At 40.7% G+C, this 14,887-nt stretch overlaps 1 protein-coding gene across 1 annotated transcript in view; it reads right to left on the bottom strand.

Moving 5' to 3' along the window:
• Positions 1-1,434: 1,434 nt before the first annotated feature.
• LOC311225856 (desmocollin 2-like protein) overlaps positions 1,435-14,887 on the bottom strand; it is a gene marked incomplete at its 5' end in the record, with an annotated part of 135,122 nt that continues 121,669 nt past the window's right edge. The window contains 3 exons of the mRNA XM_084311248.1: positions 1,435-6,004; positions 10,926-11,276; positions 14,249-14,358. Of these exons, the coding sequence (XP_084167374.1) occupies positions 5,792-6,004; positions 10,926-11,276; positions 14,249-14,358 (674 nt within the window). The 3' untranslated portion in view covers positions 1,435-5,791. The remainder of the gene's footprint in view (positions 6,005-10,925; positions 11,277-14,248; positions 14,359-14,887) is intronic.

Raw genomic sequence — 14,887 nt, 5'->3', positions numbered from 1 at the left:
CCAGGCTGGTCAGACCCCTAGTGGTGATTGCATCCGAGGAGCTCCGGGCCAAGAGCGACTGGACCTGTATATTGGATTATTCTACCCGGACGACGGCGAGCCTTCCACGGCTTGGATTATGCTTTGTGTGCTTTGATTATTCCATGGATAAAGGCCAACACTGCTGAGTGTTGGAATTACCCCCCGGAGAGGACTCCAGGTGAGACGGCGCTCTACACGTGAGGTCGCCTCACGTCTCTCCGTTGTGGACCGGCAGATACCGTTCCACAGAGGGTCCAGCTGTATTCGTCTGCGGTCCGAGGTTCTGTGGGCACCGTGTCCAAGACTTTGGATTCTCCCAAGACACCGTCGGCCAGATGGGATACCGCCAGCGGCTTCTCTAACCCCCCCCTCCTACTGTCTTACAACCAGCGGGACCCCCCCCCCCTTAGTGTATCCAGCTATAATCATTTAAGTACCATCGCTATCGTTTTCCTAAATATTCCAGGTTGTATACTTACTCCCTGCGCAACCAGAGATTGGACATTCAATGTTGATTTACCTACGAATACTCATTTGCCATAAAAGTGCATATTCCATATTTCAAATCATAAATGTAATTAAGTGATCGTTGTATACACCCTTTGCTGTATTAAACCTTCGATTTGGTACATTTGTGTTGGTTCGTTTCATCAGGTGGGAAAGTGTTCATCATACTTATATCTTGTACTGGGTGGCCAGAAGTTAAAGTACATGAGGTAGTGGTATTAAATATCATATCTAACAATACAGTCAGGGAATTGTACCCCTCAGTTACAGATACCGATATTCCGATATTGTCCAACTCTTAATTTCCGATACCGATATCAACCGATATCAACCGATACCGATATATGCAGGGTTTCCCACTACAAAAAACGGAATAATTTCAGGTAACTAATAATTTCACTGGATACATATATAACAAATATTGTTATTGTTTATTTAATTTAACCGATACCGATATTTTCCGATATCACATTTTACTGCCGATATCGGCCGATAATATCGGTCGGCCGATAATATCGGACATCCCTAATATTGAGGCATTGTGACTGTGTGTAGTTGTGTGATATTGAGGCATCGTGACTGTGTGTAATTGTGTGATATTGAGGCATTGTGAGTGTGTAGTTGTGTGATATTGAGGCATTGTGACTGTGTGTAGTTGTGTGATATTGAGGCATCGTGACTGTGTGTAGTTGTGTGATATTGAGGCATTGTGACTGTGTGTAGTTGTGTTATATTCTTACTGTGTGTAGTTGTGTGCCATTGAAGAGGCATTGTGACTGTGTAGTCATTTATTTAAATGTTATTATTATTATTTATTAGTATTTGTATACTGCCAAATGTTCATTGGGGGAAGGGATGATTTAATTGTGTATTGTTTGACACAAGGTGTTTACACTGAAAAAAAAGAAAGAGAAAAACAAGATTTTTAATAGATTCCCATTTGTTTTATACAACAACCACAATATTACTAGGGTGATCTAATATGTTTTGTTTTCTACATTTTGTGTTCCATGTCAAACAAGCATATTAAGCAACAATCAGAGCAAAGGTGAAGTATTTCATTCCAAAATGCTATAAAAACCATTTGATATTCAGTAGGCAAATACAATTATAACACAGAACTTCTTCTTATTCTCATATTATTTACCCTTATCATATTGAATAAATAAATCTTATATGTTCCATGTTCTATTTGTTTAGTCTACTTTATAGATAAGAACCAAAATGAGTTCAAATTCACTGTTAAGTGTACTAATTTATATATTTCATACCCAGTTCAATCACCTGTACATTGTATATTACTATTACACTTTACTGTTACATTTGCACCCTGGTTGGATGCCAAACTTCTTTTAATACATTTGAATCTAATCTAATGAGTTAGAAAATGATTCACTGTGTTCATGGAAACAACAATAAAAACAGCCATAAAGGTATAGTTTCCTTACTAACTATATCACTGAATAACACATAAATGTTCAGACAAGCATAATATTACTTGTTATTTGTGATACTATGTATACATACATAAAGGTTATTACCGCATTTCCAGTAATTACTGCTTTACCCTTTCTTTCAGACACATTTTGGTTGTGGAGGTCAGTTCTTGTTACAGTAATAAGGCACTTGTGGCAGAGCCATTTCTCAGGCCGTGTGACTTACAGGCGGAGAGGCGGTTATTTGTAGAAGTGTGAAATCTCTGATAATGCACTCGTAACTAACCAGCGATTTCTGTTTACGTCTGCACTCTACCATCTGCCAGCAAAACAGCAAAAAATAAGCGTTTGCTATTAATATAATTGTCGATGAAACTGTGGTATGAGAGCAATAATACCCTTGAGGTCGCGTTACACTGTGATTCTGGCACTGCCGTGATGATGATGACGTTCTGACTCCTACCCGCAACCACATCGCTGCGGTGCCAAAACCTCAGCGCAACTCTCCCTCTGTGTTGTATTGCTCAAATGGTTGCGTCCTCAAACATTGCTATGCTATTTCGTTATTCATTTTTATTTCACACCACCACCAAGAGTAGGCTTAAAGGTGCACTACGCAGTTTTGGGAGAGAAATCTGAAACCCGAGAGAAGTTACATCATTCAATGGTATATTTTCACAATAGCATAAACAGTCATCTGCAGAACATTGGCTCCCTGGCTGGGACACAGTTTGAAGCTACAAAACTACTTAAAATGTTGTTTGAACCTCTTAACACATTGGGCGCCGGGCATTGTGCCCATCATTGTACCCAGTCTGGTAGCACTGTAACCCTATGGAGATGTTTACCTTCTTTGCAGGGCTATAACTTTTAAAATTGTATTGCTATATTGACATTACTATGGCCCATTCAACATCGATTATCTATCGTTCCGGATGTGGGAACGTTACATTTTTTCATTCATACATTGTTGTGTTAATACCTTCGAGAATATAAATGTTTTTAAGCTTTTCTGCTGTAATTCCAAAAAGGCTAGTTATAGGCCCTGACGCATATGATAGATTATCGATTGGCTTTCTTTCCTATACACGCTATATAAAAAAATCCAAATGTATATGATCGGTATACATTATGCTTCATCATGCGTGAAGGAAAGGGGGGGGGGGGTCGTTTATAATTCCTTGATCGTCAGTAACGGCTTTATTTAGTATGGGTTGATATATTGATCAGACTGATTGCAAACAAGGAAATGGACAATCGGGCTGAAAATAACGTTAGTGTCCTCTTACCGTTCGCCGATGAGACTGGAGGAAAAGATCCCAATTATTTGACGCCGATCTCCTAGATCCATTTCCGGTTTGTATGGCGCAATAAACGCCGAAATCGATTATTGCGTTTCGAAAGCGATCCAAATGCACTCGAGTGTTTGTCTGGAGTCCCGTAACAAGATATGACTGCCGGAGGGATTTCCTCGATGCACCGACCGCCACTTCCGGTTTGACGTGAGTGTAACTCGGCCGACCATCCACCAGGCGGCTGTATTGAGGCATTGCAATCTCAGACAGGGTGCCGCTGCAGTCCGGAGGAAGGCTGGATGAATTATGAATGCCATGGCGAAAAAAAGAAATATTGATCCCAAAAACAATTTACGCCGTTGTTGGCGTTCAACGCATGGCAGGCAAAACGTATTCAAGTATAAACATCATAACCATGTCACAACAGCAGTTATAATGTATATTATCATACGTTAGTTTACCACTAGGTTAAAGTGTTATTAGATAAATTTTCCTTTTCCCTTTTCTGTTGTTTAGTTCGCGAAAGTCGGCCATTTTGAAAAAAAGAATACGTCGGGAATTTTTGACGCCATTTTTAAGAGGACATCGAGAGCTTTCATTGAGTGTTGGAATTTTTACGAACGACACTTCCCAAAGGCCTCTATGGGGCTTCATGCTAATTACTTCTGTATGCATTTTTTTATATCTCTTATTACTCTGGATAATAAACCACAAAACGTAACGTTATTGGCATATATTGAAGCGCAGTTAGTTTCTCTTCCCTATGTTTAGGATGTAGCAACAATCAGATTTGAAATTATTATTGGCCAGAATAATAAACCTACTGTGTAGGCTACATACAGTAGATTTCATTATCTGTTCTTATGCACGCCTGGTGATACTAAATCCAAGTTGAACTCGGGCATTTGAAATATAAGATTTGGCACAATCCATAAATGTGCGAATTGGCTATAATAAGGTAATTTATAAGCCTGCTATTCTATATTCTATAATAATATTTCAAATTGCATTGGTCCGGATGGGAGAATTCAGTGCTGTATCTACAAAACCTTCTGTTTAATCATCTTCCCTTTATTAATTTCCTTAGATTTTCTGTACACGTGATCTCAAGAAGGTACTGAACGAGATCAGTCTGTTCATTTTTAGCATGGTGTTATTCACTGTCAAAGATGCAAAGAAAAATCATAATTCATATTTAGTTTCATCACAATTTAAGCAAGCCTAATAGACACACTATTTCTGACACTGGGAATACATTCACTGAGGTCCATAGATGTCCCTAGATAGTAGATACCAAGAACATGCAAATGGACCTTGTAGAAGTGGAGCAATATGCCATTTACTTAGGTATGTATTTTAGGCAGATTTTCAGAAAATAGGGCTCCGGGCTTAAAAGAGGTTAAAATGGCAAGTAAATTGGTTTACAATCCACTATTATATTCAAAGAGGTATATTCTAGGCTTACATTTGGTTCACAGTGGCTCAAAATTATTTTATTTAGACATTCTAAGAATGGACATGAATAGCGAACATATGTTATATTGTAAACTCATTGCAGACTTTGCAGATGTAAACACATTTCTCTCCAAACTGCAGTGTGCCTTTAAACAAACTGCGGAGTGCCTTTAAACAAACTGCGGAGTGCCTTTAAAAAAAACAGTGTCTCATCTCATATTGGAATGAAAGCTCATCAAGTGTTGGTCAGAATCATCACCTCAATAATACAAACAGAGCCTCGCCCTTATTCACAAGCCAAACAGCAACATGAGGTCTGTGACAAATGACACATCTCATCATATTAGACACCATAGAAAAATACTTGGCATTAAAGCCTACAAGTGCATTGTATAACCCCCCCCTTTCTGTTATCTCTATTCATTGGTCTATTCATTTAATTTCATTTAATTTCTTTTAAATATTGGGAATAACTGTGACGCGGCTAGAGACAGCAGAAAACGGCACCATTACGGAAGCATTATGTCTTAATCACCAGCCACCACCAATCAACCTTTGCACCCAATCAACCAGTCACCCACAAGTATGCTCCTCTGATCGTCACCAACGGTTACATACTGTATAATATACTGTAATATGCTGCTAGCATCAAGCTATGCCACAGTAAAACGCAGTGGCACATGCCCCCTGGTGTCAAGGCCCGGTACATCCTTGGCACGTGGAAGATGATCAACCAGACATCAAAGAGATAAATAGGCCTTTGGTTAGCTGTCTTTGCTGATGACGATGATGGCCATTTTAGTTCAGTAGTATTTGTGAGTCAGCTCAGCTAAGTTCTGACACCATGTCAGCCCACCTTTATATCTTTATATCCATGTCAGCCCCCCCCCCCCCCCCCCCCCCCCCCTGTTACTCTGTCCTGGGATTGGATCCCAGGCCAGCAGGGTGGTGTGGGGTCAGGGAGAGGTCAGCGCTCCACCGCCCCGAGCCACAGTCTCTGCTTGGATCACAACTGTTAGTTCTCCTCTCTGGTTTACAGTCATATTCACACACCCCTTGTCATCACCGTTGTCCCTCTTAGTCCTCCTCTTCCCCTTTGTCCGTGCAGATGTTGGCCAGCATTTTGAACTTTGACCCCAGTGTGTCCAGGAAGTCCAGGTTGTCCTGGTCGCCGAGTTCGCTGCAGCAGCCCACGGAGCCGGCCGGTGAGCCCTCGCCCTCGTAGCCGTACGCGTGGAGCAGGTCGTCCGCATAACGCTCCTCAGACTCACCAACAAAATATTCCAGCTTCTGTGTAAGAAAGAAACAAAAAAAAGGAGGGGAGGGGGCAGTGAGAACATTATCAAGTTCAAGTTTGTTTTTATTTGTCACATATAAAGTACATGTACATTACAGTGAAATGCTTGGTTCAAATATATATATACAAATATACAAACTAAAGTACAACCTAAAGTACAATGAAGTAAAAATGCAGACAATGAGGTACATAAATGCAAAAATAAAAAAATGCTAAATGCACAAATTAGGTATGGATATCTTTTTGTAATACCGTAATTCCTCTAATAGTGACCGGTATTCAATTACAAACCGGGTCTCTATTAATGGCCGGGTGCGCTCTTGAGCTAAGCAATTATAAGCCGACCTCCTAATACAAGCCGGGTTGCTAATATACTGAGCTGCATACTGAGCTGCTAAGGTAAAGTTACTGGATTTCACTTTGAAAACGTTGAAATGACCAGTGACCGCCTGTAATTGCACCGTTTACTATTTCATACAGTACTTTGTTTCAATAAATGAACCCAGTACATTTTACTGGGTTCAAACTGACACAAAATGTTGATTTATTCATATCTGTTTGAAAATTAGAAATATAGGCCTCTCTCTTATACATGCCTCCTCCTAATAAAAGCCTGGTACCCGCTCCAGTTTAAGCAAATACAAGCCCGGGTCACTATTAGAGGAATTACGGTAAATTGATAAAATATGGTGTAGTGTTTAAAGTGTCTAAAGTGAGTGTTAAGTGAGTGTGTGCATTCACAATCTAAAATGACAAGATTGGGTCAGAGGAACATTGTCTCCTGTTACACTTGAACTGCTCCACAATTAATTATAGGCAATAAGTACACTATGAACATAATTTACAGTGCATTACAGCCATTATAATCGGAGCATGGAACAATCAATTATGCTAAATGTGCAACTCAATCACTTGAATGCTTTCTGTGAGATTCTAATAACACAATCTAAATTATAATGTAAACATATTGTTTATATACAGTCACCCATGCCTGCAAGCAAAGTGAAGGGCTTGAAATTGCCACCAGTTGCCAGGCAAATCCTTGACAAGGACAGGTTTGAGAACCAATGCTGTAGAGAGTTGGCATAAGTCAAACCAGTAAAGTATCTCTTTGACAGAACAGAAAAAAACAAACATTGTGCCTCTATGGGGGCATGTGTGGGGAGCATTGCCCAAACCGCATTTGAACTCCGACACAATCAAAAAGCTGTCAACAGCTCCCATTGTTTTTTTTTCTTTTCTTTTTTTCGAATGTCCCCGGGCAACATTAGATCAGATTACAAATCTCCCCCATGAGACAATTTATTTTGCAATTTGTTTCGCAGCATAAAAGAAAAGCACCTTCACAAGTCAGGGCCTCATTTCAGCACTCAAACCACTTTACACAAGAAGCATCATCAACTATCAGGATGGACTGTATACTGTGCATCAGAGACCACTTTACACAAGAAGCATCATCAACTATCAGGGTGGAATGTATGCTGTGCATCAGAGACCACTTTCACACTAAGTTTGTTTGAAATTGTCCAAAGGTAAAATTGTTACTTTTTTATTGGTTTGTTTATGTTTGATGTTGCCAATTGACAAATGAACCAAACGTTCAGTAAAAAAATTATATCACCACCTTGGCTTGTTGCACAAATGTTATGAAATACTATACATTTCCCAATTCACTGCCGGTGATTAATTATGTGCCACTGTCTACAGAAGCAGAGAAGTAGAATGTGGCCCTTTCTGGCGTCGGGGAGTCGGCGGCTGTACTCCTAGAACCCACCTCACCCCTGCCCACTTTGACAACCTAGGATGGCTTAGAGTAGACGACAGAGTACAGCAACTTGCAATGGGCCTGGTCTACAAGATACACTCCACGACTAAGGTACCCATGTACATGTCAAAATACTTCCCAAAGGTTAGTGAATACCACGACCACAACACCAGAGGGAGCTCCACAAATCATGTCAAACCCAGATTCGGCTCAAACAAGGGACTAAACACGTTTTGCAATTATGCCACATCAATGTGGAACGCCCTACCCACAGCTGTAAAGGAATGTGAATCACTACCCACTTTTAAAACCACGCTCAAGGAGCACCTACGGGAGACTGCAATTCGAAACTGGCCCCTGTAAATGTCCTAACTCAACCCCCTCCAATGTAAATGTCCTAACCCAATAATACACGAGACCCTCTTCTTGGGACCAAGTAAGGTTTCGTTGATAATCCAATGTACAGTTACCCCCCCCCCCCAGCCTGCCTACCCCCCCACCGACCCAACCACCTCCTATGTACAGTCCCACCCCCATCCCACCTACCCAACCCCCCCCACCCCACCTCATCCAATGTACAGTTTCTTTGTCAAATGTATATACTCTCTTTTTTAAACTCTTTTTGTATCACAAACAGTACTGTATTTGTAAATCTGGTATGTCATAAATGTATAGATGTAGCAGTACTGTCTATCTCCTACTCCTATCCAAGCTCCCGGAGGGTCATCAAAGAGAAGCCGCCTATTCTCAGTCCTTGCCCCACAATGGTGGAATGAACTACCCATCCCAGTTAGGACAGCCGAATCCCGTCCAATCTTTCGCCGTCGACTAAAGACTCACTTCTTCAACCATTATCTGAAATGATAAAAAAAAAAAAAAAAAAAAACTAACCTTAATGTCATGCACTTGTCCTAATAAACTAACCTACACTGTAACACGCAACACTTTGATGAACATTGTTACTCAGCTGATAGAGTTATACCCTTCTTGCTGTCTTGTCGCACAGAACTTGTAAGTCGCTTTGGATAAAAGCGTCAGCTAAATGACTAAATGTAAATGTAAATGTATCTGCATGTCATGTATGTCATATATGTTATGATGAATTGAAAATGGGGGACCCTGATGTAAACAAGACGAAAGCCTTTCTTTGGTCTGCATCCCCTTAACAATTGTGTGTATTGAGCTGTACTGTATTGTACCCATTCTGCAATCTGTTAATTAAACATTTTCAATCAATCAATCAATCAAAGATCTGTCACCGGGTTGCACACACAACAACGATACTCAACCAGTAGGGGGCACTCAGGTTACACCAATGTAGCCACATCAATTTCCTGGAATTGCAATGAGCCCTTCATGTTGCATAGTTGTTGGTGGTATTTGCAAACCAAATTTGTAATGGCATCTCTCAAATCAACATGCGGTACCATCAATTAAAGAACAAGATAATGCACTGGAGAATGCACTTTTCGGTTTTGGCAAAAGTTTGATTTATCAACAAGAAGAGGACTTGAGGACTATTGGTGACGAGGTACATAAATAAATAGTATTTCTAGATCTACTGTTACTGTTTAAGATTGATTAAAGCAGTGATGAAGTGGTGTTGTTCACTATTTGGCAGTCAACCTCGTATTGAAAATGTCAGGTGCGCTCTCAGACCTGTCAACCTTATTGTACTGTAAATATCTAGGTTACTCTACTGAATTATGCATGAAAGGTATTTGTTTAGGATCACAACTGTATTTGGCTATTTTGAACTTACCAGCAGCAAAAAGAATAACCTTATAATGATGACAAATCATAGATTTGAAAATGTCACCAAAAACTCGCCCAATCAGCTTTCAATTTCTTTCACACTTCAAATGAAACGCCCCAAGGTTCCCCTCAAACGATGCGGACCCGAGTTAGATTCCAGTGTTCACACCAACCCGACCGACCTGCACTAAGGGGGGTAAGTTAAACGCTCCAGGGTTCGATTAAACAAGACTAAACAAGGCTGGTATGAAAACACCCAGAGTTGAGTTGCATTGTGTCATCCTTCCACAGTTACAATGAAGTAGAAATGCAACACTTAGCGGTATATCATTTAATGCAGCATCAGAGGTAGTGAGTGTCTCATCGGCCAGTGTGAACAGTGAGCAGCATTGTGTTTTCAGGTAACTGAAGGGATAGTTCAGAGTTTTGGAACCCCAGTCCTATTTCTTACACACCAGTGATGATGTTGATAAGTAGAGTCCTTTACATTATAGTCCTTTCTCAGCACAATCCATGTTGTTCCTCTATTAGCTCCGGATAGTTTGCCACAAACCAATGCAAAGTAAATGGGGTCGAGCTCCTGTCTGTACAAGTGAAGCTCACTGAAATCTCCTTTGTGTGCACTGCAAAGTACATTTCAGTGAGCCTCAGTCAGCTTGTACAGACAGGACCTCGACCCCATTGACTTTACATTCGTCCCTACACACGCTACAATAAAAAATTCATATGCATATGATCGGTATTATGTTCCATCATGAATGCATGAAAGGGGGGGGGGGGTCGTTTCTGATTAATTGATTGTCAATAACGGCATTCGTTAGTACAACAACATACGCTGATCAGGGCGATGGCTATGAGAACAAGGCACAATCAAGCTGAAATGTACGTTAAATTGCTCTTACCTGTGGCCGGTGGGATTCCAAAAAGAATATTCCAATTATTTGATTGCCATCTGGTAGATCGTATGTCCATTTGGCCCACGACATAACCCACCACAGCATAATTAATTGGGGGTCCCAAAAACGATTCAATGCGATCGGGTGAAGCCCTAGGTTCATGTTAGTAGAAAAGTCCGCCCGGACCAATATAATCGACGCACAGCCCAATACACAGAGTTTCAAAGGATGTGCAATACCGGCCGCATCCTACCAGGCGGCGGTATTGGACTTTTCCTATCTCAGACTCATTCCCTATGATAACACCAGGCTCCCTGGATGGATAATGAATGGAAATATCTAATAAAAGAAATAACGATCAAATAACGAGTATACTCGTTGTTGGCGTTCAACAATTGGCGGCCAATAACGAGTTTAATCGTTGTTCGCAGAGAAAGAGTTAAAAGAGAGAAAGAGAAAGAGAGAGAAACACATGTTTGTGTTCATTGTGTGCTTTACCTTGTCCAGATAGAGTCCGTTGGTGGCCCAGGTGTGGAGCATATTCAGGTTGGACTGCCTGTAGAAAGTGGAGTCAGAGTACATCCCACCCCCGCCCACGCCCCCGCCCACGCCCCTGCCCCCAGTTCCGTAGTGTCCCGACCAATAGAGGCCGTTCTGTCCCTGAGACGTCATGAAGTCCTGTCTGCTGGATTGATAGATGCTCTGCTGCGTCTGCTGCTGATCAATCAGAGGCAGGTCGGGCAACAACGTGGTCGCCTTCTGTTCCCAAAGCCCCGCGCTGCCCCCCTTCACTGAGCCATCTACTTCATCCAGGGCAGAAGAGGGAATCAAGAGCAGGTTGGGTGATTTCTAAAGAAGTAGAGAGAAATTAGTGCATTTACATACAATACATTCTGAAAAGAAACATACAATATATAATGTAAAAATGGCGTTTGATGATGTCGTGAAGGAGGGTGGGCTCATGGAAGTTGTTGTCTTCATTGTTCAAATGCACTTTTCTTTGCTTTTAGCTAGATGTCAGACTGTACAACAAGACTTATTTAATTTAAATGTCAAATGCCAGATTATAATCATGTTTAAACAACTGGCAGACCTAGCCTCTTTCCCTCTCTCCTAATTGGATAAAGTGGGAACGGGATACCAGAACATGTATTTTCCATTTACTGCAGAGTGGAGGGAATGGGAGACCCATGTTACTGACCAAACACTCTGCATCAGTGATGGCTGTTGGAGTGTAGAGCCATTATTCTAACATGTAGACCACTTATTTTAACAAACAGAAAAACACAACCTACAGCACCTTTAACAAAGGCCTTTTTTTATAGAACTAGATTCCATCATCACCCAATTTCTCTGGAATAACAAACATCCCAGAATAAAAGAAAATATCCACTTGTGCAGACTACTCAATTTCATTGGCTACTAGATAGATTTCCATGTCTGGAGCTTTTATTGTCACCCTCCCACTGCCTCCCACTCAAAAATGGTTACTACTAGAAAGAGAAGACTCTCCTATCTGCTTCCAGACCTCCCAAGTCTAAATACCAGAGTAATGAAATAATATATGCATCAACTTGCATCTGGAAGCAGTTAATAAACAAGCATGTCAACTTGAGTTCAACTATAGCTCCCCTGATGCCAATTAATGGAAACCCCTCATTTGCATCATCCACCTTCCTTAAAATGCCGGAATTCAGACATTACGAGAATTGCATATTGACAGAGATTTTGCTTCAATTCAACAACTGGCTGACAAATTCAAATGACCTAGATTTAACTTATTCAGATGCCTTTAGATAAGAGATTATGTTCATACCAGGTTCAAACCATACACATTCAGAGCCACGCCCCTATGCCCAAAATAGGCTGTTCCGTGCAAGCGCTTTAGTCAATGGGAGGACGGGGAAATTTGCGAACGCTTAAACTATATCTTAAATTATGGCTATGGGTCTAATACACCTGTCGCTTATCAATTACTTGCTTGCAGTCAACATGTACGAAACGGATTGTTTTTTCATCAGTACATTTCCATTTATACCGTTTTGAATTCGAGTATAGTTTTGGAGAGTTCTAGTAATTCCAGATAAATCCGCGATAATCGCCCTTTACTGGAATACACAAAACACGTTGTAATTTTTCGGCTGATTTATGAATCGTTTTCAAATAAACGCTAGATTATTGAGAGTATACAGTATGTGTCCTTATGCACGATACAAAAGCGGGCTGAAAAATCGCTTATTCAGTGACTTGCTCAGTGCTAATGTCACACACACACACACACACACACTGCGATGGCGGTGATAGGAACATCTGATTAACCCAAGATTCGTAACATAAATTCCTTACCTCACATCAGATGTTCTGCAAAAAGATTAATCCAATTCCTGATCGCCATTCCAAATATCGATCGCGTTTATTGATCCAACGTTATAGTCCGAAACACATAATCGACTCTGCTCTGAGGGTCCTCAGTTAATCTGGTAACACGATACTGCTTGCCCGAGAAGCAAGACCCGGACCGGAGTAATTTTTTTGATGCACATTCCCAGTCAATCCAATCCAATGATGTGCAATACCATCCGGGAGACGATAGGCGGCGGTATTTGTCCTTTTGCGAGCTCAGACCCATTCCCAATGATAACATCAGGTTGGATGGATGAAAATGAATGGATATCACTAATAAAAGAAATAACGATTAAAACCCGAGTTTTCTCGGGTCTTGGCACGCAATGCATGGCGAGTTACCCCGACTAATCTTGTGGTTGGCAATGAATGTGTTAAGAGACTATAACTGAGACTATAACTGACTCCACACTTCCACACTTGATCTATTATCATGCTCTCGCCATACATTCCTTGCTTGGCATCTACCCTTTATACATCTTTGCAGGATGAAAAGGTGGACACTTCTGGCATAAGAGAGAAATGGGAAAATATGTAAATATCTAGATTGCAGAAGAAGAATGGAATCATAGTTTAAAACAGGTTTTCATTATGGTTATAACAGAAAGTGCGTAGGTAAACACCTTTTAATTCTGGTAAAGTGGTGTTTAGTCTTTTAGACAGAATTTTAGACGAAAGTCACAGCACTTTGCGAGCGTCTAGCGCAGGGGTGGCCAACCCGTGGCTCGCAAGCCGCATGTGGCTCTTTGCCCGTCAATGTGTGGCTCTTCCATCCAAAACTTTTTGTAATAAATAATAAAAAAAATATATATTACCGGTATGTCACTCAAACCTACATTTCATTGTGGTAAACCTCATATTTTTATATTCAGAGGTAATTATATAGTTTACACTGTTTATTTTTCTCATATTTCTCATATTAGCTGTCGGGTCATCTGACCCGTTCCTGGCGGGAATCAGTGGCATTTTCTCCATGGCTATGCTAGTGTTAAAGACTTTTAATTTGATTCATTCTGTACGAGTACCTTTGTTTATGTAAATAAACTATCCTTTCTTTGTTATAATAAATATAGGCAATAAAGAATTTTTATCTGAATATATTACACTATGAGTAAGAGTAAAAGTAAACAGTATACACAAGGTGCAGTATACACAAGGTACCCTAACTGGCATGACTGTGTAGGTTTTTTTTGGTGGTTAAGAGTCAGACGCACTTCGAGGTCAGACATTCATAATAGTTTTGCTGCCATTCTTGTAAATTATATTGTAGGATGGCATAGGATGTAACACTTACATCTGCAAAACCTCAAAATGGAACACTTGATTATGAAAGGCTTATCTACGCTTGTAAAATCACACCCAGTCTCCCCTTCACACATACGGCTCATAAAGAATTCCATGTTGTAAAGCGATCTCACCACTTCCTCCCCGGGTGCTTCCGTGTTGGACTTGAGCAGCATGCCACCGCTGTTGTCATCCAAGTAGATCTTATCTCCCTTCGTGGTGCAGGCGAAAACAAAGAATATACCTACACAGCAGTAGCAGGAAGGAAGCGGAACATTGTTTTGATGTTTACACACAGAATATTACAATACAATACAGGTGACAAGCTGTAGAGTTTAATTGCCCTCTGGAAAGTTAGGTATATATATTCAGAAAAGTATACAAAAGTTGTGTTGAATTTAAACCACTTAAGTTGCACTTAGTGTGTTTTAAGTTGCACTTAACACATTCCTTGCCAATCACGTATATATACGTGATTGGGAGCCAGCTCTTGACGGCCAATCACGTATACGTTTTTAACTAGTTTTTTCTTTTATTCGATTTTAATATCCTATTCAATGTCACGGAGCTGTATTTTGGCTGGAAAAGGCATATTGGGACTCCGAAAGTGCAGTATCGGCCAGATCCTGGTATTGGCACTGTCTTGAGAATGCAGTAATCCTTGTAAGCGAGGGCTTCACCAGATCGCATAGAATACGTTTTGCGACGCCGAATTCATTATGCAGTAAAGGAATATGGCATCAGCCAATGGACATATGATCTAGCACAGTGTT

This window comes from Notolepis coatsorum (assembly GCF_963971535.1).
Source record: "Notolepis coatsorum genome assembly, chromosome: 3".
Classification (NCBI taxonomy): domain Eukaryota; kingdom Metazoa; phylum Chordata; class Actinopteri; order Aulopiformes; family Paralepididae; genus Notolepis; species Notolepis coatsorum.
The sequence above is the reverse complement of the archived record's forward strand: the minus strand, read 5'-3'. Positions and strand labels throughout refer to the sequence as shown.